Raw genomic sequence first — 27634 nt, 5'->3', positions numbered from 1 at the left:
AATGTTGGGCATACATTGTATGATCAAGGTGAACTTGAACCAGGCAGGGCTGGTTAGTGTAGTTCATTTGTAGGTGGCTCGCCGCAGAGCTTGTTCCATTTGCTAACTACCTGTGAACTACCTATGAATGCACAAATGCTAAAAAAAGACTGCTTTTGATAGCACGCAATCAACATTATTATGGTAGATCAGAGAAGCTCTACCTTAGTTCACGGAACGCTAATGTACGTACAGGCTTTCATTCTAGCCAGGAAATTAAACATTTGTTCAACTAATCATTTCCTTGATTTAATCAATTGAGCTTTCCTCTGTACTTCTGAGAGGGTTTTTAATGCTGTATTCAGGTCCCCATAACCGTGTATTGGGTGGCCGTATTTCCCATTATGAAGTATGGGACATGCATTAAAAGCATTTCTAGGCAGAGCAACAGCTTGTCCTTGGTCAGACTAAGCCCCTGTTGAAGTAAATGCTGTACAGCTTAACATGTTAGCAATACGTAACCAGTGCTGTCCTGTGCTCTCATAGCACTTGAATGCTCATCTGCCTGCACTTGCTATGAAATGGTTAATGAAAAAAGGTACAAGGACATTTATTTATAATGGCGCACTATTGAACTAGCCTAAATTTAGCGTTGGCGGCGGGTGGTTATGACATGGCTTTGTGGCAAGGCCCTGGCTCAGACCGTGATGCAGAGCACGGTTTGGCTCCCTTCCTTCCATTTTATGGTTTTTGGCAGTTGTGTTTCTCCTCTGAAGAATCAGTGTGCTTTCAGTGAGCTGTCTGCTTGTAGGAATTATGTAATTTTTTTGAGGTGCCCATTTGCATACTGGGAACTGTAGTTCAGTATTCAAATGAGGCCATGTCTGTGTATACTAATTATATGAGATAGCAGGATGTGACGATGTGAAGCCAAAACTTATTAGCACACACATTATTAGCACCTTTATTTTTAAATTCGGCAGGCTAGAATTCGAGCTGAAAGTGAATGAGCTCTCTCTGTTGTCAGCTACAGATGGAAACGATTCCTCAGAATGTTTCCCACTTACTGTGTCTCCTGAAAATGAAGGGGGGGGGGGGGGGGGGGGGGGGGGGGGCTAAATGTGATTTTTCAGGAGCTGTTTGAATGACAGGTTAGCCTTAGCAGCTGAGTTTGAATTGCAGGTGTCCTGCTAGCTGAGCTGAGGGACAGGTCATGAGGCATGGTGCAGTAACGCATAATTATGAACATTCAGTGGAAATATGCTTGGTTTTTTGGAAGTAAGCCGGGGGAAACGGGGTCAGCCGGAACGGATGCGGCGTCGGCGCAAAGTGCTGCTCCTCGGCGAGACGGAAACGCTGCGCGCTGTCTCCAGACGCCGGCGGAACACATCGTTTGACACCTCTGAGCCAGCGACGGCGCTATCAGGAACGCGTGTTCCCGCCACCGCGTTTTTACCAGCGCGAATGGCAGCGTTCGCCGTGCCCGCGCAGCCGAGTGCAGCGCGACCGGAGAGCGAGCGCCCGTCTGCGCGCCCTCGCCGCGAGGAGGCGAGGAGATCGCTGCGGCGTCCCCGTCGGCCCGGGGTACCGTCCGCCGTCAGTCAGCCGCTGTCTCTGCGCCGCCACCCCGCGGCTCTCGTCGAGACCTCGTCCGCAAGCGAGCGATTCCCCCCCCCCCCCAGAGGGAAGCCTCGACACGCGCGTTGGGCGCCAGGGGGCGCTGCGTACGCGCGGGAGCGGACAAAATGGCCTCCGCCGGCGTTCCGGACGGAGCTCTGAAGCCGCTGGCCGAGGGGGCGGCGGTAATTGTTCCGGTAAAGACCCGCCGTTTTTTAATGGCCGTGTGTCAGAGCAGCGCGTAACGCACGGTAAGCAGATGAGTAATGCACAGGCAGACGCTGCAGTCTGCAGCAGAGCCCAGGCGTCCTGCGCGCAGACGTTCCGAAGAGCGCGGTCTGCCATTCGCCATTACCCCAGTCATAGCCCCGCCCCCCCCGGTCCACATTACGGGCTCCCCGTGCGCTCCCTGGTGTTGTTCGTGTGGAGCCTGTTGTCGGCCGAGGAGCAGAAGCAGCAGAGAGAAATGGAGGAACTGGCGGCCGCGCTTGTGATCTCACACCAGAGCAGAGCCGCGCAGCTGCGCAGCCGCGAGTTCCTGGTGCGGAACAGCCCGGAGCAGCCCGGAGCAGCGGCCTCACTCCGACAACCGCACAGCGGCCCAGGGGCACCAGCTTCAAAGGCCTCTGTGATCTGACAGGGGTGAGAGAGAGAGAGAGAGAGAGAGAGAGGAAGTAAAATACAGAAGTAGAAAGAGAGAGAGAGCAAGAGAGGGCGGGAGAGGGAGGGAGAGAGAGAGAGAGGGAGGGTGAGAAAGAAAAAGAGAGAGGGAGAGAGAATATTCAGCTTTTTTACTTTGTGGATTTTTATGTTCCTTTCAAAAGCAATTGCTTGAACAAAGCGCACTCTCAGGCGTTTCTCAGTGACCCCTGTGGCGGGAGGTTGGGTGTTTGCTTACTGGTCTCGTGCCTGATTTTGTTACGATTCCGGGATTGTTCTGTTGCCATGGCAGGGGCAGGATGCTGAGGTAAACCTGTAAACCTGCCTCCCTCTCGCTGCTGGAGCCATTTACCCAGGCCAGCTCATTTTTATCATCTGCACTGGTTCTGGGGTTGGCTTTTGAGTGCCAATCACATGAGCCAATAAAATCCCCTTTAAAATGGCAGGATTGAGGGATAGTGAAATGTCTGATGTTACCATAGCGCTGTACGGAGCGCGTTGCTATGGAGCCCGCACTGTAATTGATTGATGTTTGTTTAATGACAAGAACTGCGACTTCAGATCTGGTTTTACAGTTAACAGTGGCGCGGTAGAGAGACGGTGCACTTAGATTCACACCATTTCAACAGCATAATGGCTAATTAATCTCTGCACTTGTGCTGTCAGAGCACTGGTTGCTAATTTGGAGCGATGCTTTTTTTTTCAGAACACAGTTACAAAGAGGTGGGAAATGGAGCGAAGGGAGCCTGCTGCTTGTGATTTACAGCCTTCCTGTTTACCTGCTGAGACGCTCGTGAGAGCGGCGAACAGACGAGCCGGACCGGCCTGTTTAGGGCCGCGTTCTTCGTTGTTTACGGCAGACAATGGGAGAAGTAAGAGGCCAGGATCCTGTCCCTCTTCCTCTCTCCACAAAATGGCCGCCGCTAACTTTCTTCCGCAGCCAAAGGCTCGCGCTAAGTCCCGGCCCGTCCGGATCCCACTTAAGCACAGGCAGAAGCCCCCCTAGGACGGAGGGAGGGTTTTATTTAAAGCTCATTTAAAATTTTGGATAGCCCCGGTCCCTCGACGCTGGCTTCTGTCTTGATGGAACCGCTCTCTCCCCTAATCCCCCAACAAGCACTTTCCACATCAGGGCGATTAGGAATGTTTATTAGCAGAGGGGAGCGAACAGAGAGATGGAGACGGAGACGGAGAGACAGACAGAGAGAGGGAGGGAGAGGGGAAGTGAAACGGAGCGAGCGGGACGCAGCGCTGACATTGGGACAGGGTGAGGCCCGAGGGCCAGCCGGGACAGCCCCCCCCCCCCCCCCCGGTGCTTTGCGTCTGCGGGGCAATTGAAGGCCAGGCCCTGAGAAGATGGGCCAGTGATAGAAGGGTACGGCAGGATAAAGGGATACAGCATGAAGGACTCACAGGGATTTTCACTCAGTGCTCCAATGCAGCAAAGCAGCGGGAACAGCCTGTTCTCCCTGAGAGAGAGAGAGGGAGGGGGGGAGAGACACAGAGAGAAGGAGTGAGAGAGACAGAGAGGGGAGGGAGGGAGAGAGAGACACAGAGAGACGGAGTGAGTGAGACAGAGAGGGGAGGGAGGGAGAGAGAGACACAGAGACGGAGTGAGAGAGAGACAGAGCCTGGGTGAGATAAATGTCTTGTGCCATGGTCACCAGTGGACCAGCACTAAACCAGTAGAACTTCATGGTCCATTTACTTTCCCACTAAGGATCTGGAATGAGATTTTCACAGAGCTGCCCAGCTACACACACTCACCAAACACCCCCCCCCCCTCCCCACTCTGCACCCTCCCCTGCATGGAAGATGAGCTGCATTTGAAAGATTACCAGGCGTAAATCTTCTTTAATAACAAGCTTAAGCTGCACCAAGATTTTCTGTGTATCTTAAGCAGATTGGACTGCAAAGCGTGGTGCTCAGACAGCATCGTGCCAGGCTGTGTTCTCTTATCACTTTATCTGTGTACATTTCTGAGGCTTATTCTCATATTTCTTTAATCTGAAATTGCTGAATGCCTGAAAACTGGGAGCTATCTGAGAAATGACATTTTTTCCAGGGAGATGGAAAGTTCAGAGAGTTTTTATGTCAAGAAAAAATATGTACCGTGCTAGCTTTCACACGTGTGGACTGCTCCGTTTTCTACTCCGGCTTGAATTGAAGAGGTCAGGCAAGGGGCTTCAGTTCAGCACTGCAGATGTTAATGCCACGGTGTCCCACGTAGGATTTCAATCACCAGTCCAGAGCTTCTCTCAATGGAAAACCAACAGAGAAAATGACCACTGTTGGGATTGTTCAACTTCATGCAGTTGAACATGGAAATGGGGATTGGACCAGTGCACTGGAGGGCAGAAATGATCAGGATTACACCACGTTACACCACCAAGTTTGACAAGCTTCCTCCATCTCCCGACCACAAACTCTTTTTGACTCTTGCCTTTGTAGCATGCAAATAAATTGCTGAATATGTTTTTATGAGCTCGTGCCGTCCTTATGAGCTACGGGGACCCCTTCTGGCGAGAACTAGGCACTGCAGGCGTCTCGCAGTTGTTTACACACGATCGCTTGAGCGTAACGATCTGCCAGGTGTAATGCATGTGGGAATGAGATCGCGTAGCGTTGCCATGGATCCCGGCCCGCCGCGCCACCCGGGTCGCGCCGCCTCCGACCGCAGCGCGAGCCAGCGACTGGCACCGGGCCACCACACGGCGGGAATGGGCGTGAATCGCGTCAAAACAATTACTTAAGCATGACTTAGACGTTACTTAAGCACTGCTTAAGCATACCTTTTGATCGCACGGGTGGAAGTAATCACTACCATCTTTCTTGGCCTCTCTCCACAGATCGCAGGCCGTGTTTGCGCTTAACGGTACATTTCAAGCTAAACGGGACCATCGCTGGATGGTACGAAACGGCCCAGGAGCAGGTGGGGTGAATAAGTCGCCGGGCTGCTTGGGATGCCGTTTCTGATGGCTCCTTCCCCTGCGATCCCATGGCAGTAATAAAAGTGATAATGTTGGCTCCTCGGTGATGAGGGCAAATTGGAATTAAAGTTCCCTTGCCGGAGATTGCTTTGCAGGTGGCGGCACACTTACACAGAGCTCATCAGCAGAGTTCATCAGCAGAGTTCATCAGCAGAGTTCATCAGCAGAGTTCATCAGCAGGCTGCAGAGGCGGAATGGGGTTGTTGTGCAAACAGGAGACGGCTCACCGACATATTGGCGGGCCAGCCCCCCCCCCCCCCCCCTACCTCGCTTTTCCCCATATGCCGTGGGGAACGTCACCAGAGCTGGTTTGCGTAATTCAATCCAGCGGCATTCCTCTCCCCCCCCCCCCCCCCCCCAGCCCCCCAAATCCAATCGGGGAGCGAGAGGGAACTCTGCAGCCCCCTACCCTGAGCCCCCTGCCACCGCGCCCCCCCCCCCCCCCCCAGCTCTTGGCTCCACATGATAAATCGGGTAAACAGAGGGAGGGGGCTCGGGGAAAGCGTGTTTGCCTCTCTCTCTCTCTGCGGTGCTCGCTCAGCTCGGGCCCGGGATTAGGCTGGCTCCGGCTCGGTGTATTAGCTGTCACATCAGATGACCGATCAACAGACAGCACAGGTTCCAGAGAAATCCAGCGCTGGATATAATACAGTATAGGGGCAGGAACAAAAGAGATATGGCTTCCGCAGGATGAAAGACATAAAGAAATAGCACATAAAAATGAATTCTGCTTTTGTCACCACCCATCATTGTTCAGACTCTTCCATCTCCTCTCCCACCCCTTCCCCCGTTCGCCCCTCCAGCTCGCTTCTCCAAACGCGCTTTGAGTGTAAGAAACCCAAGTCTTAGACGGCCGTTTCACAAAGAAGGCTCGGTGAGAAGGGCGTCATCTCCGGTCCTTTAGCCCCCCTCTGAAGCGCCCGCTGCGGGCTCGCGCTGGTCTGCGGGACGGCGCTGGACCCCGTGGCGTTTGATCACGGCGACCGCGCGGGCGGGGCGCGGCCTCTCGGTGGAAAATGTGTTGAGTGTCTCTCAGAATAGAATCGGCTTTACATACCATCTGCTTTACGTGCAGTTCAAGGGGGTTCATTTATTGTCCCCCTAGTACCTAGCCGCATTTCTCAGCTGCCCTGCTAAATCTGTCTCTATTCCTGAAGCTCGTGTTGCCCTCACGTCTGTGCCTGGAGTAACATTTTGATGGATTTCAGAAGTAGGACACCGCTCAGCTTCAAATGTTTCGTCGGAATTGAAGGAAGTCAGGTTTTTAAAAAGGAAAAGACAAAAAAAAGTAGACGTGTAGGGTCTTTCAGTTTTACAAGGTACTTTCCACTTCCACGTAAATCATTGCGCAATCTTTATTGTTGATGACGAATCCAAGACTCTGTTTGTTGCAGTAGTCAGCCGACCCAGCGCAGTCAGTGAAGTGTGTTGTGGGCTGCTCTGGAGCAGTCAGTGAAGTGTGTTGTGGGCTGCTCTGGAGCAGTCAGTGAAGTGTGTTGTGGCTGCTCTGGAGCAGTCAGTGAAGTGTGTTGTGGCTGCTCTGGAGCAGTCAGTGAAGTGTGTTGTGGGCTGCTCTGGAGCAGTCAGTGAAGTGTGTTGTGGGCTGCTCTGGAGCAGTCAGTGAAGTGTGTTGTAGGCTGCTCTGGAGCAGTCAGTGAAGTGTGTTGCAGGCTGCTCTGGAGCAGTCAGTGAAGTGTGTTGCAGGCTGCTCTGGAGCAGTCAGTGAAGTGTGTTGCAGGCTGCTCTGGAGCAGTCAGTGAAGTGTGTTGGGGGCTGCTCTGGAGCAGTCAGTGAAGTGTGTTGCAGGCTGCTCTGGAGCAGTCAGTGAAGTGTGTTGGGGGCTGCTCTGGAGCAGTCAGTGAAGTGTGTTGCGGGCTGCTCTGGAGCAGTCAGTGAAGTGTGTTGGGGGCTGCTCTGGAGCAGTCAGTGAAGTGTGTTGGGGGCTGCTCTGGAGCAGTCAGTGAAGTGTGTTGCAGGCTGCTCTGGAGCAGTCAGTGAAGTGTGTTGCAGGCTGCTCTGGAGCAGTCAGTGAAGTGTGTTGGGGGCTGCTCTGGAGCAGTCAGTGAAGTGTGTTGCAGGCTGCTCTGGAGCAGTCAGTGAAGTGTGTTGTGGGCTGCTCTGGAGCAGTCAGTGCAGTGTGTTGCAGGCTGCTCTGGAGCAGTCAGTGAAGTGTGTTGTGGGCTGCTCTGGAGCAGTCAGTGAAGTGGGTTGTGGGCTGCTCTGGAGCAGTCAGTGAAGTGTGTTGTGGGCTGCTCTGGAGCAGTCAGTGCAGTGTGTTGCAGGCTGCTCTGGAGCAGTCAGTGAAGTGTGTTGTGGGCTGCTCTGGAGCAGTCAGTGAAGTGGGTTGTGGGCTGCTCTGAAGCATCGAGGTGCTGTTTTGGCTTGTGGCCTGTCTGTGATTGAATGCTGTTTGGCCATCTTGTTTGTGGCCACTGCGCCGTGAAACTTCAATAGATGAGAGGTCTCCTTTCTTAAAAAGAAAGCCCCGCTTTTCCAGACTCGCTTGCTTTACGCTGGAGTTTCCATTAGGGGCCGAGAAGCTGCTCTCATTCCCTGTTTTTAAGGTCTAACGGGGTAATAGCACTGAAATGTTCTCTAATTTATATTCTCTCGGCGAGAACGTGAGGCTGTTTGTCCGTAAAGTCCTCATAAAAGCGTGCGATGGAATCAGGCGCGTGAGGTGGAGAAGTGACGCAGCGCCTCCACGCTTTTGTGCCTCTGCTGAGTTTGGCGTGGTGCTGAGGCGGCGGTGTAACACCGTTAGTGAAGGGAGTGGGGGTGTCCCCCTCCCCCCCGGGCCCGCGTGGAGAAAGAAATGGGCTTTATTCCAGCGGCAGAAAGGGCGTTTGGGGGGGGGGAGTGTCTTGGAGAATAGGTGTTGTGATACGTGTCTTTGTGGCGGTAATTAACCCCCGCTGTGCCCCAGCGCGGGGAGCGTTTCATCTATAAGAGGCACAAAGAGCCCCCGAAAGCCGGGCTCTCCAGCCCCAGCCTCTGGCCATTGTTGGGCTCTCCGTCGACTGTCAGAGATTAGTCCCGTACGGAAGCTGAGGAGGAGGAGGAGGTGGAGGAGGAGATCCCCTCTTCTCCTCCAGCATCGGGGGTTCTCCTTCTGTCCCTCAGCCGTCTCTCCGGACACCCCCATGTCCAGCCCCCCCCCGGCTGGTGGCAGTTTGTGTTTGTCGTCGTGGCGATGCTGGCATCGCCCCCATTTGCACACGCACCGGGATCTCGTTAAACAGCAGGTGCCGGAGCTCCATGGCAACAGGGCAGTAGGTGTCACTGCTGAATTTTTAGAAAGTCCCCTGATAGTAGTGCTGCTCCCCTTTTAAAAGAGCACTTGTAAAATAAAGGTGGATACTCAGAGTTTTTGTTTGTTTTTTTTGTGCCTCATAAGTAGGCGGCGAGCCTAGAACAAACAGTCCTGAGAGTGGGGAGATCTCAGCAGCACTTACAGTCCTAATTGCTGTATTTGGAGCGTGGCATTCTGGGACAGGAGTGATTTGTAGCGGAGCGGCACTGCGGAGGTGAGGTTTTGGCAGAGGCGCGGGTTTGGCAGAGGCCCTGGGTGCCAGCCAGGCTTTTATGAATGGAGCTGTCAGGCGGAGCGTCGTTACGGAAACGGAAGAGGGCATCCCCAGCCCGGGAGAGCGAGCGCGTGTTCTCCTGCGGCTGCCGCATCCGCCGTACCCGAGGCCGCGGTTACCGCAGGATCACCTGGCTCCCCGCCTATCTCTCCGTCGGCGGCGAACGCGCGAACGATAAGAAACGAGGCGCGTGTCGTAGTCGTTCCAGAACGCGGCGCCTTGTGCACATGCCCGTGACCGGTTCTTAGCTCCGGAGTTGGCGACTGAGCCTTGAAGCTGCCATTGGACAGTTGCCCGGTGACAACTTTGATCACATGTTCACATTCAACAGTCAAAAAAACCCATTACACTGTATGTCCTGAAGCACTGTGCATTGAGGAGTACCGTGGGCGTGTGTGCTCTTCAGGCAGTGCAGGGTCACATGGGAAACGTAGTTCATTTCCTTGCAACCATTTCTTTGTGGCGAGGGCCTCCCGGGCCTTGAAACAAAACCGCTAGCAAAAGTAACAAAGGATCTGCTTGTCTGCGTTTCAGTGTTTGCTTTGAGCCGCACCTTTATTTTGTCCCTGTGGAACGCACTCCAAAGCAAACTCATACTGGTTAAATAATCCTTAATATGGAGTGGAGAGAAGGAGCAGGCAGGTACATATTTGCATTTAAATAAACATACGGGCCTGCCCTACAAAGACACTCAGCTGCACGACCCAAAGCACACTTATTCCTCATATGCTCACATCAGTCAGGATATACATATAGGAGGTATTGAGTTACATGGCATATTGAAAGATTTTAAACGGGACATACAGGCAAACTGAAAGCAAACAATGCAGAATTTTAATACACACACACACACACACACACACGCACACACACACAGCCACAGTGCACACACATTCAGTATACACTTTCACACACACACACACAGACACAGTGCGCACACATACAGTACACGCACACACACACACACACACACAGTGCACACACACACACACACACAGACACAGTGCACACACGCACACACACACACACATATGCAGCCCACAGAACGGGGGCCCTGCTCAGATGTAGGTTGACCCTGCCTGGATTCATTCTTTCTCCTGCAGAAGTGGGGAGAGAGCCCACATCGAAGAGAAAAGACATGAAATGAAAACAAGAAGAATGACGGAGGGAAAAGGAAGACTAAGTGACTCTCATTTTGTACCGCAGGGTGTTTTGCCGCAGAAATTCATCCCCTGGGCCTCATGGCTCCTCTACGTTTTTTTCTGTCTCTCTAGTTTTACGTTCTTTTCGTTTTTCTCTTCCTGGGTTTTCTTTTTTTTTTTACCGCACTGCTTGCTTTTTAGGGGTTTGGGCTTGGTTTGTGCTCAACTCTCCTTTAATTCCAGTTCTCTCAAAGAGACAGCTCTTTGTGAAAAGCACTATAAATATAACATTGATTTGATCGTGAGTATGAGATGTCCTGCGTTTCTCCCTGGGCCTGACCGGTAAGAGGTCCAATGAGAGGCCGGTAGCGTTGCCTGCGTGGTGGGCGGACGTGCTGCCGGGGCACTGTGGTCTGGGGGGTGGGGGGAGTGGGGTCTTGCAGGAGTGGGGATGGTGGGAGTGGGAGATGGCGGGAGTGAGGATGGTGGGAGTGGGAGATGGCGGAGTGAGGATGGTGGGAGTGGGAGATGGCGGAGTGAGGATGGCGGGAGTGGAGAATGGCAGAGGCATATGAAAGATTATCAGGCCCAGGACCACACGGGTGCCTGGGATTGGCCACCCCTGTCCTGGCCAATGCCAAAAAAATCACCCCCAGCTGGCAGCGGCTGCCAAATTACCCCCCCCCCCCCTTCCCTGCTTTCGCTGGGTACTGAATCAAGCCTGGGGGGGGGGGGGGGGGGGGGGGTGACAGCTGAGAATCGAATCTGCATGTTGTCTTTTAGCTACCTATCACTCTGTATTTTTTTTTTGCGCATCACTAAGGTGGAGTTCTACAGACCAGAGTTCTACATTAGCATTTTTACACTGAGGGGGGGGGGGAGAGGATAATTGGTATCAGGAGTGGGATTCTTGCGGAGTGAATGAAGGAGCAGCGTTGCTCTAGAGAAGTCTGGAAGGTTCTGAAAGACATATTGTTCCAAGAGGCGGTTTGTGGTTTCAGTCAGAGATTCTGGGGGTGGCGTGATGTGGCCCGTAGGGTCAGTTCTGCCTTTAATCTGTGAGCGCTGGGCATTGCAATCTGTTACAGCTGAGCTGAGCAGCAGTTCTCCCTGGAACCCGGACAAGCTGAACCCCATGAACCTATCCCAGTTTGTTGAGGTTTTTTATATGTGTGTGTGACGTCTCTATTTATAAAAAGTAATTTGATTTGCCTGGGTGTTTATGCTCTTGGCCTGGTTTGTTTTTGTTTTGTTTGCGCTGTGGCTGGCTGTTGGCTCTTTGCCTTTTTGGAGCGCAGGTGGAGAAACAATTGGCCTTTTACCGCGCAGAAAAACACTCCGAAGAGCCGCCCTTTTTCCTTTTGAGGAGTCAGCATGTATTGTGTGTGTGTGTGTGTGTGTGTGCCTTTATGTGTGTGTGTGTGTGCATGTGTGTGCGCGTGTGCAAGTGTGTGTTTGCTTTTATATGTGTGTTTGTGTGCGTGTGCTTGTGTATGTTTATATGCGTGTGTGTGTGTGCCTTTATATGTATGTATGTGTGTGTGTGTTTATGCTTGTATGCGTGTGTGCAAGTGTGTGTGGCATATGTGTGTGCATGTATGTGTGCGTGTGTGTGTGAGAGAGAGGGCCTCTCATTTCCTGTACATTACAAAGCTAGTACTGTTTTGAAAGGCAGCGCTCAGTGTGTGTCAGGGAAGAGGACAAGGTGCGGGGGAGGTGGTGCCAGTGCCATGGCAACTCTCGCTGCCCATCGTTCGTTGCCCCTCCCCCTCGGACGAGGCGCCTCATCAGCCTAACAGACCCATTGGGTGGAGCCAGAGGGGGCGGGTGTTGGAGTTGGCATCGTTGCCAGGGTTTCCCTGTGTGTTACGAGCGTAGTCAAGCGGTGCGTGGGTGCTCCCAGAAAACACCACGCCATACCCCTCCCCCCTCCCAACCTGCCTGCTGTCGCTGACGCCTAAGGCGGCCCCGGCGATGATGTCACACCCCCGAGAGCCCTGCCTTCGCGTGTGCAGACACCGACGCTCTCCCGCTTTAATCACGCTGGGGATTCCCTCCTTTGTTTCCGCGGCAACGCTTGGTTTGGCAGCCCCATTCATAAAAGCCTGGCTGGCAGTCTGACCCGCTGCCAAAACCTCACCTAGACTGCGCTCCGCTGCCGTAAATCATTTCCCCGTGATGGCTGCGCTCAGTCAGCGGCTCCGCGCGTGGAGATACCGCCATCCCCGGGCCCCTCTCGCCACCGCGCGGCCCGGCTCCGCGGAACCTGAGCGGGGCGCAAACGCGCCCTGATGGGCATTCTCCTATGGGGGGGCGGGGGGGGGGGTCACATGAGACACACGAGAGGTGGGGAGTTCTTCCTGGAAAGCCATCTGCCTCTGCCCCCCCCCCCCCCCCCGCCCACCTGTTCCACCTCTCCCGTGTCAAACTGGCCGCTTTCCTACAAGGCCGTACTGTAACAGGAGAGAAGCGTGCCTGACTGCGCGCCGCACTGAAACGCTACCCTCGCGGGCGGGACGCGACCAAACAGCGACCCTTCGGCCGCTGCTTCGCCCTCCGCGGTGCGCCAGGCGCGGGCGCGCGTCCCGTTCCGAGCCCCAGAAGCTCCGTGGCGCCACGTCGCCGGGTTGCCGCGTCGCGCTCAGAAGTTCGGCCCGCACGCGAACCCAGCCAGGCTGAGGCGCTTCGCGACGCAGCGCCTCGAGTTTTTAACCGCCTCCCCCCGACCCACCAACGCACAGGGCTGGCGGCATCTGCTTACAGGAAAATAACATGAAAGCGCTGCTCACATCTTTTACAGTGTGCTCATGAGAAGTGACAGGACTTCCCCCTCAGTGCTGGGAGGTGCCTCGTGGAGCTTTGTCTGGGCTTTTTTTTGCTTTTCTTTTTTTTTTTTTACTGTGTGGACCCTCCTGCTTTCCCCAGGAGGAAAACCATATGGCCGGGAAGGGTGGTGGGGGGCTGGGGGGGGGGGGGGGGTGGGGGAGGGTGGAATGTGGGGGACATGAAGTAGGTATAGATCGGCTTAGACTTCCTGTTACAGCTCGAAATCCCAAAATATATAGTTACCCCTTTACAATTATGCGTCTCAGATCAGCACACTGAAATACATAGTGGACGAGTGAGAGGCAGTTATCTAAAAAGGGAAAGAGAGCAGAGTGCGAGAAAGAGAGGGAAAGAGGGAGAGGGAAAACAGCTATTATTTCTCTTTTAAGGTGGAAATGCAAAACAGACTCCCTTCCAGAAAGGCTTAGCCCTAGAATGCTACGGGATCTGAGAAACCCTCTGAAACGGCTGGATTTGTTTTGCTGTTTGAAGACGGGTGGTTAGGCGCGACCATTCTACCTTAAAGAGAGAAGACTGGAGAGAGGAAAAGGGTCCAATTTATTTTTCAGGCACGGTCACATTCTTGGCAGTGTCTGAGCATGTCTTTGCCAGAGCACTTTGGGAAGCAAGGGAGATGGCTAAGCTTTTTTTCTTCTTCTTCTTCTTGTGAGCTGATGCCCCCCCTTTTTTGAGCTCTCTGTCTCAGCACGACTCCCTCAGCGCACCCCAAAACCCTGCTTTTTCTCGTGGGTCCCCTCTGCCTTTGATCCTCTCTGTCACTCACATTTTACCCACGGTGCACTGCAGGGCGCGCCAGCCGCGTACCTCAGAGGCCGGTCTTCCGAGGGAGGACGTCCAGGGCCGCTTGTTCTGGACGGGCGGCTGCAGTCGGAGGAGCTGCATCTCATTACGTAGCTTAACGCGTCCGGGGACCACATCCTTCCTGAAGGCCTAGCTGCTCGATTGATGAATCCTGTCAGTTTTGCAAAGCAGAGGAAACTGTGATGCGCTTGTTGTTGGCTTATCTGGACCCACGGAAGAGAAGCGGAAACGTCACATATTACACTGCAGGGCTCCTGCACTTCAACCACCGCCTGAAATGCAAATAATGAAATGCGTGTTTTTAGACCGTATGGGTGAAAGGGTAAAGATAAAGACTGTGGTACACAATGTGCACACACAGACTACGTGGATGACAGAAGTGAAGGAAGGCAGAGGCAGAAGTAGCGATGCAAGTAACGAGGAGCGAGTGATCGACAGAGGAGAAGAACGCGTGACCAATGGAGGAGAGGAAGAAGTGGAGGAGAAGAACGAGTGACCAGCAGAAGAGATGGGAAAGGCTGGAGATAGATACAGAAATGGAGGGGGAGATAGACAGCAGAGAGATGGAGGGGAGATAGACAGCAGAGAGATGGAGGGGAGATAGATAGCAGAGAGATGGAGGGGGGAGACAGACAGCAGGGAGATGGAGGAGAGATAGACAGCAGAGAGATGGAGGGGAGATAGATAGCAGAGAGATGGAGGGGAGACATACAGCAGGGAGATGGAGGAGAGATAGACAGCAGTGGAGAGTAGAACAGGAAGCTCATGGGTGACCAGGATGGAGTCCCACAGTGACAGCGGGTTTGTCCGCTTCACCCAAAGCCCTCTACTTCCTGCACAAGGTCATGGAGTGTTCAGCTCCCAAAGTACCCCTGGATGGGGCATGTCACATGATGCAGGGAGCCAGAGCAGGCCGGTGCCATATTTAAGCCGCCCGCCGCATGCCGTCAGCTAATTTGGGAAGACGCGAAAGGCACGTAGTCCTGTAGGCTGATGGATGGACTGTATCTCACAGCTCTCCCTAATGTAAACAGCCAGCCTGAGATATAGAGGTTAGGAGGAGGAGTGGTGGGGGAGGGGGGTGGAGAGAGTTGTTGTGCAGGGAGGGAAGGGGGTGGGGGGGGGGGGGGGGGTGAGCTGGTTGGTGGGATCAGAAATGAATTTTGGCAGCAGTCCACAACCGTCAGGGTGATAAAGACTGGCTGACTGGAAACTAGCTTTGCGTTCCCCCGGCCCGAACGCACAAATAAGCCTTAGAGTGTCTCTGGTAGGTGGCCGGGCTCCGGTGGCGCTAGCTCGCGGGACCAGACAGTAATGATTTGTGATGCGAGTCGCGGGGCGCCGTGGCAGCGGTGTGCTAAGCCAGGCGATTCGCTCTCGCTTCCTTCATGAAGAAAAAAAAGCAAAAAAAAAAAACACGGCGGAATGGGGCCTGTACTCAGCATGGGGCTCGCCGTTTGCCTGGATACAAGGTTCTGCTAAGCTAAATAAATATAGCGCCAGTGTAATAGCGCATGTGATGAAATCTAGCCCACCCCCCCCCCTCCCCAAAATTGTCTCCCAACATGTAATATAGATTAAGTGCATAGTTGCTGTGGGCCCTGGCGTCCTGCTTGCCGTCTGATTGATGGCAGTATTTGCGTCGTGATTTGTCACTGGCCTGGGCCGTGAGGTAATCACGTGCTAATTGAAGGATTCCTAGAAAAGCAGCAGGAGCCTGATTTCTCCAGCTCCACCGTGGCCCGTCCCTGACCCCTGACTCCATAGAATAACATGGAATTTTCCATAGAAGCCCCCCCACCCCGCGCGCTCCCCCACAGGGTGTTCAGTGGGCCCACGCTCCCAGCGTAACCCCATGTGTGTTTCCCAAATCCTTGCCCAAAGCCCTACTAAGAAGCATTTAAATTACCCAGCCGCACCCCACGAACCCTCGTTCTCCCTGAAGGCCTGAGTTCTGGGGAGGGGCGGTTGTGTTTTTTGAAACGTGACACCGCACAGCCACATTTTTCCCTGCGTTGCAAAGCGCCCCGTTTTGCGAGGGTGTGGATCGGCGCTGTTCTACGGAAGCCCCGTTAGAAGCTGTTGAGTAGGGGTCATACAGGGCAGAGGGGATTTCGGGACCTGTGGGAGCAGGGGTGGGGTGTGAGCACGAGGCCGGCTTACTGTGCCGGGGCGGCTCGACAGCCAGATGTCTATGACTGGAAGCCGCTTTTACCTCAGGCAAGGCTGTTGTCTGGGCCCCTGTCCTGTCCAACGTGACATATATCCCACATATCCCAGCCCCTTCAAGCAAGGCCCCCCCCATCCCTGCTCACAGCTGATTCCCACGCCCCTATCCCACCCCCACATTAAAGAATGTTCCCACACACCAACAACACATGATTTTGGCCCCTAGTTATATATTATGTATTATTATGTACTTTAGTCCTCGTGCCAAGAAATCTGAAGACCCATGCTACATCCTCTGCTCTCTTTCTAAACCCCATTCATTGAAATCAAAAGCCTGAATCTGCTTCCAGCTGATGTAATTGCTCTCCAGTAATGGTTAATCATCGCTTCCCCAGTCAACGACAGGCTTCGTATAAACCGCGGTGCCTCCCTTTTTCGGCCAGAGTGTCACCTTGCCTTTGGTTAATGCCCTACCTTAATGCCTTCTCTATTTACTGTGCTTACTGTTTTTTACCCTTTTGACTTTGTTAAGCGACCTTGGGCTCTGGAAGGGCTCTATATAAATAAAACATTTTATTATTATTCTACCCATCGTAAGGTTTCTGTCCCTGTCAAAGCGAGTGCTGTTTTCAGAATGGTGCATGTCTGTAACCAGCATGCACATATCAGCAATTAATCTATAGCACAAATAAGCTGGACTTAAAGTCCTTAACTCCTGACCGCAAGGCAACTTGAGGACATGTAAAGTTGTTTTTTTTTTGGCCTATCAAACACTGCTTTGTCCAAAAATATAAAGCAGACTGTGTTTAATCACCTAGCGTGAAGTCACATTAGGCTTGGAGGGTGTGGACCGGGGTTGGGGGGTGGGGGGGGAGTGGGGTTTAGGGTGCAGTTGGGACAGTAAGCTCAGAGTTCTCACGGTAGCTGGACGTCCGTTAGGACTAGGGCTACATACCATTCCTGCTGTATTTTTTCTCGTGACGAGGGGATGTACAGTTCTAGACAGAGGGGAACTGAATATCTGGCCTGGCCTGACCACACAAGATGGCAGCCATATTGAAAGAAGCATCAGGATTTTCATTGGGATGTGAAATATATCTTATTAATTCAGCCTAAGTCAAGAGGGCTCAGAGGGAGCCAGAGATGATCTTCGTGAAGTGGCTTCATGATGAACCAATCAGTGTGCAGCTCAAAAAGCCTGCCCAGCTGGGTGTTTCATGACAACCTTTGGCACCGCCCATTGAGACTGTTCCATGACTGCACACCTGCAGGGGACTCTGCGCCGTGGCTTTGTTTTGGCGGGATGGCGGTTTCAGAGAACAACAGTTTGCCGTTTCATGGGAACTGTCAATACCTTTTATGTACGGTCCTGCGCGGGCGTTGAAATATGAAAATACTGTCTGTCGTTTCTGCATGTGTATCCTGCATACATTCTCAGATATACATACCTTGTAAATATTGGATAACACCTATATTTGAAAACTCCCGTCATAAAACGAAAACTTGAAATGACAAATACATTTTTTTTTTAAAGTTTAAATTTGCATGTAGCCTAGCACACGTAAGGCACGTAAAAATGTTCCGCCCCTTGGATGACGGCCAACACAGCACATGGCGTTGCACATCACTTTCCCAGGCCTTCTCTGTGGAGGTTTGAAGAACCACGGCTTCCATCCGGTCGTTAACGGGCTGTATGGTCCGGCGTCTGTGAGCAGCCTGGGGGGACAGCACTGCAAAAAAAAAAAAAAAAAAGTGCAATGAGGCTTAAAAATCTTATTATTTTCTCTGAAGTAGAAAATAGTAGCTTGTTTTACTTGCCAATTGAAATTGTCTCACCCCATTGCCAAATCTTGAAATGAGTCAAACTATCTCAGCCTATTTAGCCAAAATGTTGCAGAAATAAGATTTCAAGTCTAAATATGAGACTAAAGTGCTCGTTTAGGATGAATTATTTTTTGGTTTTTGCACCCCTCGCCTCCCTCTCCTCTCGCCCCAGCTGCCTGTCACTTGGGTCGAACCTCACTGTTTTTCCACTGCGCTTCACCTCTCCGTGTAATGGCCGCTCCCTATCGCGCTCGGGACCGCGTTTGATGTGAGGTGCTGACTTGCCAGATTGTAAATTCTGCTGGAAGTTCATGAAACAAACTCCAAACTTGCCCCGGTAACTATTTATGCTGAAACGGCTCCAAGTTTTGAAGGGCCACTTTTGAATCCTCCGGCTGAAATTATGGCCCGCTAAGCTAGCGCCTCAGATCATTCACCCGCCTGTGTTTCCATAGGCCATTTTCTTTACCTCTTAACCGTGTCTGAAGTCCAAAGGCACGTCATTTCTACCAGTCAGTTTTTCCACCACAGAAAACAGTGCTCGTACAGTGCGTGCGATACGTCCCCGTGATTTATAAGACCGTAGGAAAGTAAATATGATTTTGGTTCATAATATGTCAAAGAGAATTAACATTTACTTTTTCAAACGTTGCTTTGAAAGGCTTTGAATGCAGGGGTGGAATCTATATTCTTGTGAAATGCTGTGCCTCGTGCTGCAAGTAACATAAGTAATGTGTTTTGCAGCAGTAGGAAATTTTGACATGGCAGTGAAAAATGACACCTCGGGCAGTGGGAGTGGAATCCGAAGATTCTGACTGATTAGCAGATTTGCACTGCTGACATAACAAGTCTAAACCAGCTTAACCTTGCGGTACAGTTTTAATAGATTAAGTGGATATGGGGACTTTTTTTTTGCAGCCAATCAGGCTCAGAGGGGCTCTCTTTGCTCGGGGCTAACGTCTCCTCGCATGACTCTGCTGTCCGCCCCGACCCCTCTGCCCCAGAGTGCCCTCCATCCCTGTCCCTGGGTTCAGTGCGTCTGATTACCCGGCCGCTGGAACACGCCCCGGGATTAGGGTGCGGCTAATGCGCTGCGTTCCTGGAAAACACTGGGCACATTCCGTTCGCAATCTCACGCGTGAATGCACACATGTCCACCCAGGCAGTGTGCATTGACTCAATCCCCCCCCCCCCCCCCCCTCAGTGAGCCAGCCAAGCAGTGCCCCTGACAGACATAACATACAGCTGTTTAAATACAAACCTGCACAAACAAACAATACACAGAAACAAATACAGGCCTGGATTCAATCAGCATTCACACTTAGCTTTGACTTCTTTTTCACGGCTGAGTTCATACTGCCGATTGTTGAATTCGCTAAACTGTATTTTTGAAGAAAATAACACTTTTATTTAGTTATGGACCACATGTAAGGGGAAAAATGTTGATTTAATATGTGGTGTCCCTACTAATACTGGTATTTATCTCAAAATACAAAGATCATTCTTACATAATTTTGATGTCTCAAGCAAACTCTGACCTCTATCACACAAAGAAAGGTATTGCCTCATTCCCCCTACAATCGTGTCTGCTTCAGTACTCTGAACAAACCATCTCACCCGCCGTCCTCCTCTCTTCTTGCAGGTTCAGTTTGATTCTTTGAACATCGCTTGGGTCACTTGGTGCCAGGACTGAAGTTAGCTCTCCGCCTGTCTGATGTCAAGCGCGAAGGGTCGCTGAGGAGACCTGGACCGCAGCAAGCCTGTGATGGCCGCGGACTGAGGCGCTGCGACCTGCGAATGCCCAGTGCGCATCCGAGGGTGGGGCCCGCCTCAGTCTCGCGTGATTGGCTGCTGGATGGAACTGAGGTGAATGGAACACATGCCCAAGGAGCAGGACCCTAACCTATCAGAGGGAGAAGAGAAAAGGTGAGCCTGTGCACTTCTGGCCTGCTGTCTCATGGGAAATGTAGTCTCAGGTCTGACGTGGGGGTGGCATGGAGGCTATTCCCTCAGTGTGTCGCAAGGCTTCTGACCCTTCAGGATTATTTAAATTATGCTGAAGGCTTCTATGTTGTCTCTCCATTCAAAGTCTCATACCTGCTCTCCATCCAGAATCACTAAGCTTTGCTGCAAAGAATCTGGGCCTGGGGTGACCACTGCCCCCCCCACCCCCCCCCCCCCCCCCCAAAAAAAAAAAAAAAAAAAAACATTTAACTGAAAGCCTTTTTAAGACAGAAATTTTGTCTTTTATTTAGTTTATAAAGGAAAAATACACAATAGACTCAGAAAATCTAAACATTTTCCAGCCCTCCCACCGTAAAGTTTAGATGAGGGCCGTTCGAGAATAAATGAAAGTGTGGCCCCTCTCCCTCGCTAATTGCAGAACCTGGACCGAGCAGACGAGGCCCCATTGCGGGGACTAGAATGGAGGTTTGATGGAAAGGCCTCCTTCGTTGCCGGCTTTGTTCAGCACGCAGTGAGCTGATGGGGCTTGGATTGCATGCAGCAGTCTGCCTCAGCCTCCCGTCGGCCTGTTGTTTTGGCGAGCGGGCGACCGCTGTGTCCAATCACCTGCTCGGTCGCTTAAATCACTTCATCACTCGCGGTCTTTCAGCTCGCTGGCTCGCGGGCTGACTAATGGTAGTGTTCATGCGCCAGTCATTCGTGTGCGTTGGGGGTGAGGTGTGAATTGGCCAATTTCGCAGCAGAACCGTTTTAGCCTCGTCTCGTCCCGTTGAGGCACTGTTGCAGGGTGTGGGTGGTCAGTCCGGTTTGGAGTCTGGACCATGGCGGTGTTGACTGTCGGTTGTGGCATCGCCCGAGCTCGAGATGGGAAGGTTTCAGCCGATGATCACTTCTCATCGTGCATCCCGAGTGAGTGCCTGCAAGTCCATTAAGGTGGCAGTGAAGTGTCTTCCTCTGACTTTGACAGGACATTTTCTGACCCACTAGGACTTGATCTAAAGTTTCGGCGACGAGTTAATACCTATCATTGGCTCCCTTAATAAAGTAATACAGTTTGTAAAAAAAACAGATTTATATTTTAGGGTTCATCACATGTAATAGTGCCATCAATCTCAGAATCCCAGGTGAACTTTGGGGCCTTATTGACTGCAGATTTGTTGAAGCTGATATTACAGTCGGTACAATCCCAGCAGCGCAAGTGCCTATCAAACAGCTGTCGCATTGGCAAATTGGCACTAGCGGCAGTGGGCTATTTTGCCATCTGATCCGACCGCTTTGCCTGGCTGTCCCCCTAGCAGACTGCTGCGGTCTCCTCTTACTGAAGCTGTCAATACGTGTCCCACAGAGAGACAGAGATTATTCTGATGGTTCTGGTGTTGATAGAAACCCTGCGAAGCCCGTCCAGCTAGCCGCCTGTCATTAACGCTGCTGTCAGTTGGCCGGCTCAACAGCGATCCGCCAGTGGACGGTTGGGGCAAGGCAGCCCGGATGAGGATGGGCTGTTAAGAGAAGCCGGCAGCAGACTCCCATGATGCCAAATGCCGCTGCTGCACACACAGGAACTATGACCTGCACGGTACAACCTTCCCCTTTGGCACTTGAGTACTGTGGTGGTTGCATTACATGTCATTACACTACGGGCATTTAGCAGACGCTCTTATTCAGAGCGACTTACACAGCTTTTGAATTTTTTTAATTTTTTTTTTTACATAGTATCCATTTATACAGCTGGATGTACACTGAAGCAATTTAGGTTAAGTGGCGTTCTCAAGGCTACAACGGCAGTGTCTTACCTGGGAACCGAACCTGCAGCCTTCAAGATACAAGGCCAGTTCCTTAACCATTATATAACTATTAACCATGATTAACTAGTGTTGTTTAATGGGTGCCATTTCGCCCATCTTAATCCTGGATCAGAAAGGATTGACGGTGGAGGGTGGAGAAGGGACAGTGGGTGGTGTTTTCACCTTCCCACAATGCTGCTGTTTTGGATACCCTCCCATGAATGCGGCTCCAGAGTCCGTCCCGGGTGAAGACTGACAAGCTAAAAAAGCTGAAAGGGGAGCACTGGGAACCCGGCTGGATCGTGCCACTGCCAGGCAGAGCAGCGACCCACGCGGGGCTGGCAGTGGGTCCGGAGTGTAAAAATAGAGGCCAGTGCCACTCGGCGCTAATTAAAGAGCGGGAGGCTCGTTGTTATCTAAGATCAAGTGGGTCACGCAGCCAGCCAGCCAGTCCTCCATACTGCGGAGCGTAATGCTTCACTGTAATTAAAAGCCTTTTCCCGAGGGTATGTGCTCGTTTCAGACTCTGCGCTTGTGGTGCTCTCACAATTCAGCCACTCTCTGTATAATTCAGTGCCCTTGTGTGGATGATGATCTTCAGTGTAACAAAATGTGGGATATTGTTGCAACCCCCCCCCCCCCCCCCCCCCCGCCCCCTCCTCAGTCACTATGATGTTTTTCATTAAAAACTAGGAACTGTTATAAAAAATGTAATTATAATTTGTGGATGTGTGGATTGATATCAACATTTTCGGAATCTTCTTTACAATTATTATTTTTTTCTTTCGAGTAAGGTGCGCTTGAATAGTGAAGCATGAGAAACGTTTGTGTGCCTGGGCTGTGGTTTAAGAACAATCTGGCAGGAGTAAAAGCAGAGCTCTTTGGTGCAGATTTTTCACGCTCCTATCCTGGAATGCTAAGATAGCGGTATTTATTCTGTGGAGAGATGTTCTGGACCGGGAGTTGGGCAAAGACCGGAGAAAGGTTTGATGGCACAGGGATCAAGGATAAGGGATGGAAAAATGAAAGAGAGAGAGACAGGGGGAGTAAGAGAAAGGAGGGCCAACAAAGATGTGTGCTCACTGTTGCAGGAGATTAAAAGAGCTGGACGGGGGGGATTAGGGGGAGGGGACGGAGGTGGGGGGGGGGCGGGGGCTGTAATAGTGGGAAAGTAGAGGACAATCCAGGACACACTGACCTGTGACGACAGCCAGGGATTGTCCTCGTTTGTGTGTAATGCCTGCGCACACGTGTGTGCGTGTCCGTGTCGACACGTCTCCCCCTGGGCCCTGTGTCCCAGGCCCCGCCCCCCTCTCTCCTAGCCTCGGGCTCGTAAGTGGCGGCTCAGCAGGCTAAACGGGGTCACGCGCGACCGAGCGCTCAGCGAAAGCGCCGCCGCGATTATGCACGGCGCACGACTCCGAGTGCAGCCTAATGATTCGCTAAGATGGCCCATGGACTTGCCCCATTTTGAAATGCGATGACGTGTCCTCGCACTGACAAGGTGCTCTGGGCCCACATCCTTCCAACAAATAATCTATTGCCCTTATCCTTAAACTTGTTCATTATTTATTTATCTGGCCTTTTTTCAGATGCACTTACCAGCCTCGCTGGGCCAGCACGTTGCTGTGCGTGTCTCTGGAGTGACACGTACGCTTCAGCGATTAAGCGCCAAGCCGGAAAAACGGCGCTAAGTGTGCAACTGTGATTTTTAGCGGGCTCGTAATGATTCAAAAGGATCTTAAAAGCAGTATCGCCTTACATCCTAACATGGACACTGTGTCCAAAAGGACTCGCATTACGTTACATTGTTTTACAAGTACGTGTAGTGGTAGGAAAATGGCGAGTGTTGTTGGGCTGAATGGTCTGTTCTCATCATTATGTTATGTTATGTTAAGTGTCATTCTCATACCTATAAGTTCCTTTAGTAGGTAACAATGGTGAAGTGTTACAGAGGTATTGTAGTCAGGGTTGTGGGAACCAAAGTGTATGTTGAAGAGCTGGGTTTTGAGAGGCGGGTTTTCAGTAAGCCAGTAGCTCAAGAGGCTGCTGCTAGCCTGTTCCCCCAGTGGACGGCTAATGAGGAAAAGAAGCGGAATCCAATTATGGGCCCAAAGCAGGAAGTACTTGCCAGACAACCTGAGGTCATGCTGAGCAGAGAGCCCTTTCATCTTGAATCTGACATGAGCTGCAGTCAGTCGGCAGCGTTGGCCAATGAGGAGGGGTGAGCCAGGTGAGTCTGAACACCGAGCTCGCGGAAATATTCAGAACACTTGGGAGAGATGCGGAGGCACTGGTAGGACGAGGCAGTACAGGGGTCTGTGCCTGCAGCCTGAGTCAGTATGTGCTGTGAAATGAGGCCAGTTTGTTACAAAGGACCCTCAGGAAAGAGCCACCTAAGGAAAGCTTTCTGTGAAAGAGAGCTTCTCAGCAAGTGTTGGAAATACTGGCTCTTAGCACTGTGAATGGAGTAGTAGGGCACTATCCAGAGAGAGGAAAGTGTTCCGACTGCATTAAGTAATATGCAAGGAGATGGGACATTTGGTGTAAAAATAGAAAGTGTCTAGGCATTGACCCCTGGGGAACTCCTGTTATGAGACAAGTGGATGACGTGGTAAGAATTAGTCTAGCTAAGCACAGTGTCTGAGATTCCAAGCCCTTCCTAGGTGTGCTAAAGAGCCTGAATATCAGGGGTGCCAGATTCTTTAGAAGGGATCAAGAAGGACGTCAGCCAAGGAGAGGGAAGCTGCTTACACTGTGAGAAGAGAAGAGCGATTTCTGAGGAGTGTCCAGCCATGAAAGCAGGCACATTGGGTTGTTCCGAAGAGGTTCTTCCAAACACAAAATGTGTTTAAACACCGCAAATTCTAGTCAAAAGGGAGAAAGGCGGCATTGATCTGAATAGCAGAGAAGTCAGGAGAGGTCGTTGCGTGCTTGTTGGTAAGAGTGTAGAGGCGTAGCGGGTTGAGTAGATGGTGTGTAGAGTAGGTGGATAGGGTACAGATTTCAGCACGTTTGTCCTCAGATAACACCAGAAAATAACCTTCAGATAGGCAGGTGGGCTGGTCAGAACGGAGTTGATAGTAAACAGCATAAGTGTCTTAAGAACAGTGGAAAACTAGCCCACTGTTTTCTTTAAAAAGCACTGTGTGTATCGCTGGGTCACGGATGGTGAAAAACTGAGAGCGTGCCAGAAAGCACATTCAGGTCAAACTCACATCGGAAGCTTGTTTTATCAGACTGTACTGTACAGTGAGTGCTTCTAGGCAAGACCACGTGGATGGTTCTCTTTGGAATGATCAGAAAAGCAATGGCATAGTTTCCCAGGGCTGTCGGGGACAGTAGCATGTTATGGCTGAGCCCGTGAGGCCTTGCTATCTGGGCAAAGCTGTGTGGCTGCACGCAGCCTCGTGGACTCCTCCGGGATCAGCTGACCTGGCCCAGATCCTATTCCGAGCCATTTTGAGAGCAAAACATGAAAAGGGTCAACACTCCGGGATCACTGCCGTCTAGACTGACACCGGCCTTCCTGTCCGTCTGAGGGCCTGCACCACACATTCTGAGCACATGACCTGTGATGTCATCGCTTCAGCGTTCCAGAACGCATTTAGACCTCGGCCTGAACGAGGAATTTGAATGTAACAGAGAGAAAGACTGTAAATCACTCGTAAAAATAGCTGCTACTGGAAAAAAAGAGGATTCGGGAAGGGAAATTGGGACAGAAATAACAGGGCGATCTGCCTGTGTTCAAGGGCGAGAACTGAAACCAAAACTGATAAGAGTGTTGTTGCTGCGCTCAGAATGGCATCGCTCCATTTTGCGTTCCCTCGCCAGACGCTGCTTCCGGACGTGGAGCCAAAGTGTAGTCAGGGAACAGGCGAAGGAGAGTTCTCATGCGTTAGTGCTACAGGCTGAAAAAATGAAGCTGTTTTTGTGTGGCGCTCCTCAGCTGGAATTGAAAGAGGCACGTGTGTGGGCGGGGAGGTAGCTTGTTTACATTACACACAGACCACACCAGGATGCTGCTGAGCCAGGCACTTCCTCGCTTCACGGAACGTAGGGGCGTAGGCTAGGCCCCGCCCCCGCCCTGCCTTCGGCTCTGTGTCCCCCAGCCCCAGGTACGCCTCTATACAGTCCAACTCCGCCAGAATCAAAGAGGTGGGCAGGGAGGGACAGAGGGAGGGAGCAATATAGAGAGGGGGGGAGGGACTGTTTTGTGGGGGGGGGGGGGGGGCAATGAGTAGAGCGAGGGACTCTGCAAGAGTGAACAGAAATCTGTGTGTGTGAGTGAGAGTCAGCAAGTGAGACCAATATCTCAGTATTTTTCATTTGAGAAAGAAAGGAGGGGAGGAACCCACCCAAAGTAGAAAGAGAGAGGGAGAGAGAGAGAGAGAGAGAGGGAGAGAGAGAGAGAAGGGGGGGTTGTTTTTCTGGGCTGGGCAGTTGGTGTGAACGGCTCTGTCGGGGTAGACAGACTTCAGGTCTCGGGTGGTGGAGCAGGCCAGGTTCATTCATGCAAATTCTCCAGCTCCAATGTGTCAACAGGTCAGAACTCCTCAGAGCTGGAGCCTGTGTGTGTGTGTGTGTGTGTGTGTGTGTGTGCGCGCCTATGTGTGTGTGTGTGTGTGTGTGTGCGCGCGCCTATGTGTGTGTGTGTGTGTGTGTTTTTGTGCGCATGTGCGTAAGTGAGTGTGTGTGTGTGTGTGTGTGTGTGATACAGTGTAGGCTGCTTGGCTTTGTGAGCACATTAGCCTTGTGTTCCTTTGGATTTGTGTGTATGATAATGATCATTATGCTGGCTCTGGATTCTGCAGGGTTTGCTTTTTATTAGCAGTAGGTTGCATAATTTTAATATGGTTAATGACTGTATAAACATGCAGGTGTGTGTGTGTTTGATTGTAAGAGAGTATCAGAGTAATACTGCGCGTTAGCAGGAGGCTGCACGGTCTGCATGTTTGCATGTGTGCGTTGGGGAAACTGTACATATGGTGAGTGTTTGTGTCTGCGTGCGTGTACGTGTGCACACGCGTGTGTAGGTGTGAGCATGTGTGTGCCAGGTGTGATGTGTGTTTTCCTGTCTGCGTTGTCTGTGCACTCTGTGGTTTCTCTCTGCTTGTGGGAATCCTGCCATTAAGGCTGTGCAGAACGTTCCGGAGTCTGGCGCTGCCGTTAGCGTTAGCTGAGCTGCCTCTCCAGCAGACAGGTGCCATGAGCCGCTCCCTTTGAAATCAATTAGGCCGAACGGGCCGAGCGGCGGCGGAGCAGCCGGGCTCTTTCGCTCGCCGCTCACCGCACCGCGCCTCGCTTTGCAGCAGCGGCGGAAACGGAAGTCTAGCGCACGACCCCCCCCCCCCGGGGAGCGCCTGTCTGGCTGTGTGAGGCGTTTTACGGCGGGCAGTAGCCGCGGTCACGGGGCGTTGGAGCGCGCGTAGCAGCGTGGGCTGGCAGCCGCTCTGCGCGTGTGCGGAATCGTGCGGGGGGGAGGTGCGGGGGCACAGATCAGCACCGTTACCCCGTGCCTTAGGACACCATTACCCCGTGCCTTCGGAGTCCCTCGGCCCTTGGGTCACGCTGTTTATTCTCCGTCACATCGACCGCCATGCAGATTATGTTCGCGCCAGTGTCCCTCCACAGTATCCATTACCTGGAACCAGATGAACTGCCTGCCCCCTCCCCCTTCCCCTGGTGCCCTCGAGCGCAGTAGTGCACCTCATAGCGTCCCCACTGACCGCTGATAGGGCGAAGTGTTGGGCCTTCAGTCTGTGTGGTAATGTGGGCAGGGTCAGTCGGTCTGTGTGGTAATGTGGGCGGGGTCAGTCAGGCTGTGTGGTAATGTGGGCGGGGTCAGTCAGTCTGTGTGGTAATGTGGGCGGGGTCAGTCAGCCTGTGTGGTAATGTGGGCGGGGTCAGTCAGTCTGTGTGGTAATGTGGGCGGGGTCAGTCAGTCTGTGTGGTAATGTGGGCGGGGTCAGTCAGTCTGTGTGGTAATATGGGAGGGGTCAGTCAGGCTGTGTGATAATATGGGTGGGGTCAGTCAGCCTGTGTGGTAATATGGGTGGGGTCAGTCAGCCTGTGTGGTAATATGGGTGGGGTCACATCTCACTGCTCGTAAACCCACAGATGGGTCTCCAGCTTCTCGTTAGCAGAAAAGGGAAGCATGTACATTGACTTCTCCCTGGGAATGCTGGGTAAAGCGCTGCGGCATTATGGGACTCCCTGTCTGCGGGGCTTTGGTCCGGTTTGAGTCTCTGCCCCTGTCCTTGGGGGGG

At 52.2% G+C, this 27634-nt stretch overlaps 1 protein-coding gene across 6 annotated transcripts in view; it reads left to right on the top strand.

The window, feature by feature from the left end:
• The window catches only part of LOC118216380 (thyroid hormone receptor alpha-like), a 136474-nt gene that overhangs the window by 87320 nt on the left and 21520 nt on the right, over positions 1-27634 (top strand). For all 6 annotated transcript variants that reach the window (XM_035397475.1, XM_035397472.1, XM_035397474.1 and 3 more), the window contains one exon: positions 19259-19542. In XM_035397475.1, coding sequence (XP_035253366.1) covers positions 19487-19542 — 56 coding nt within the window. In that variant the 5' untranslated portion in view covers positions 19259-19486. The remainder of the gene's footprint in view (positions 1-19258; positions 19543-27634) is intronic.

The sequence above is a fragment of the Anguilla anguilla genome, chromosome 17 (assembly GCF_013347855.1).
Source record: "Anguilla anguilla isolate fAngAng1 chromosome 17, fAngAng1.pri, whole genome shotgun sequence".
In the NCBI taxonomy this organism is placed as follows: domain Eukaryota; kingdom Metazoa; phylum Chordata; class Actinopteri; order Anguilliformes; family Anguillidae; genus Anguilla; species Anguilla anguilla.
The sequence above is the reverse complement of the archived record's forward strand: the minus strand, read 5'-3'. Positions and strand labels throughout refer to the sequence as shown.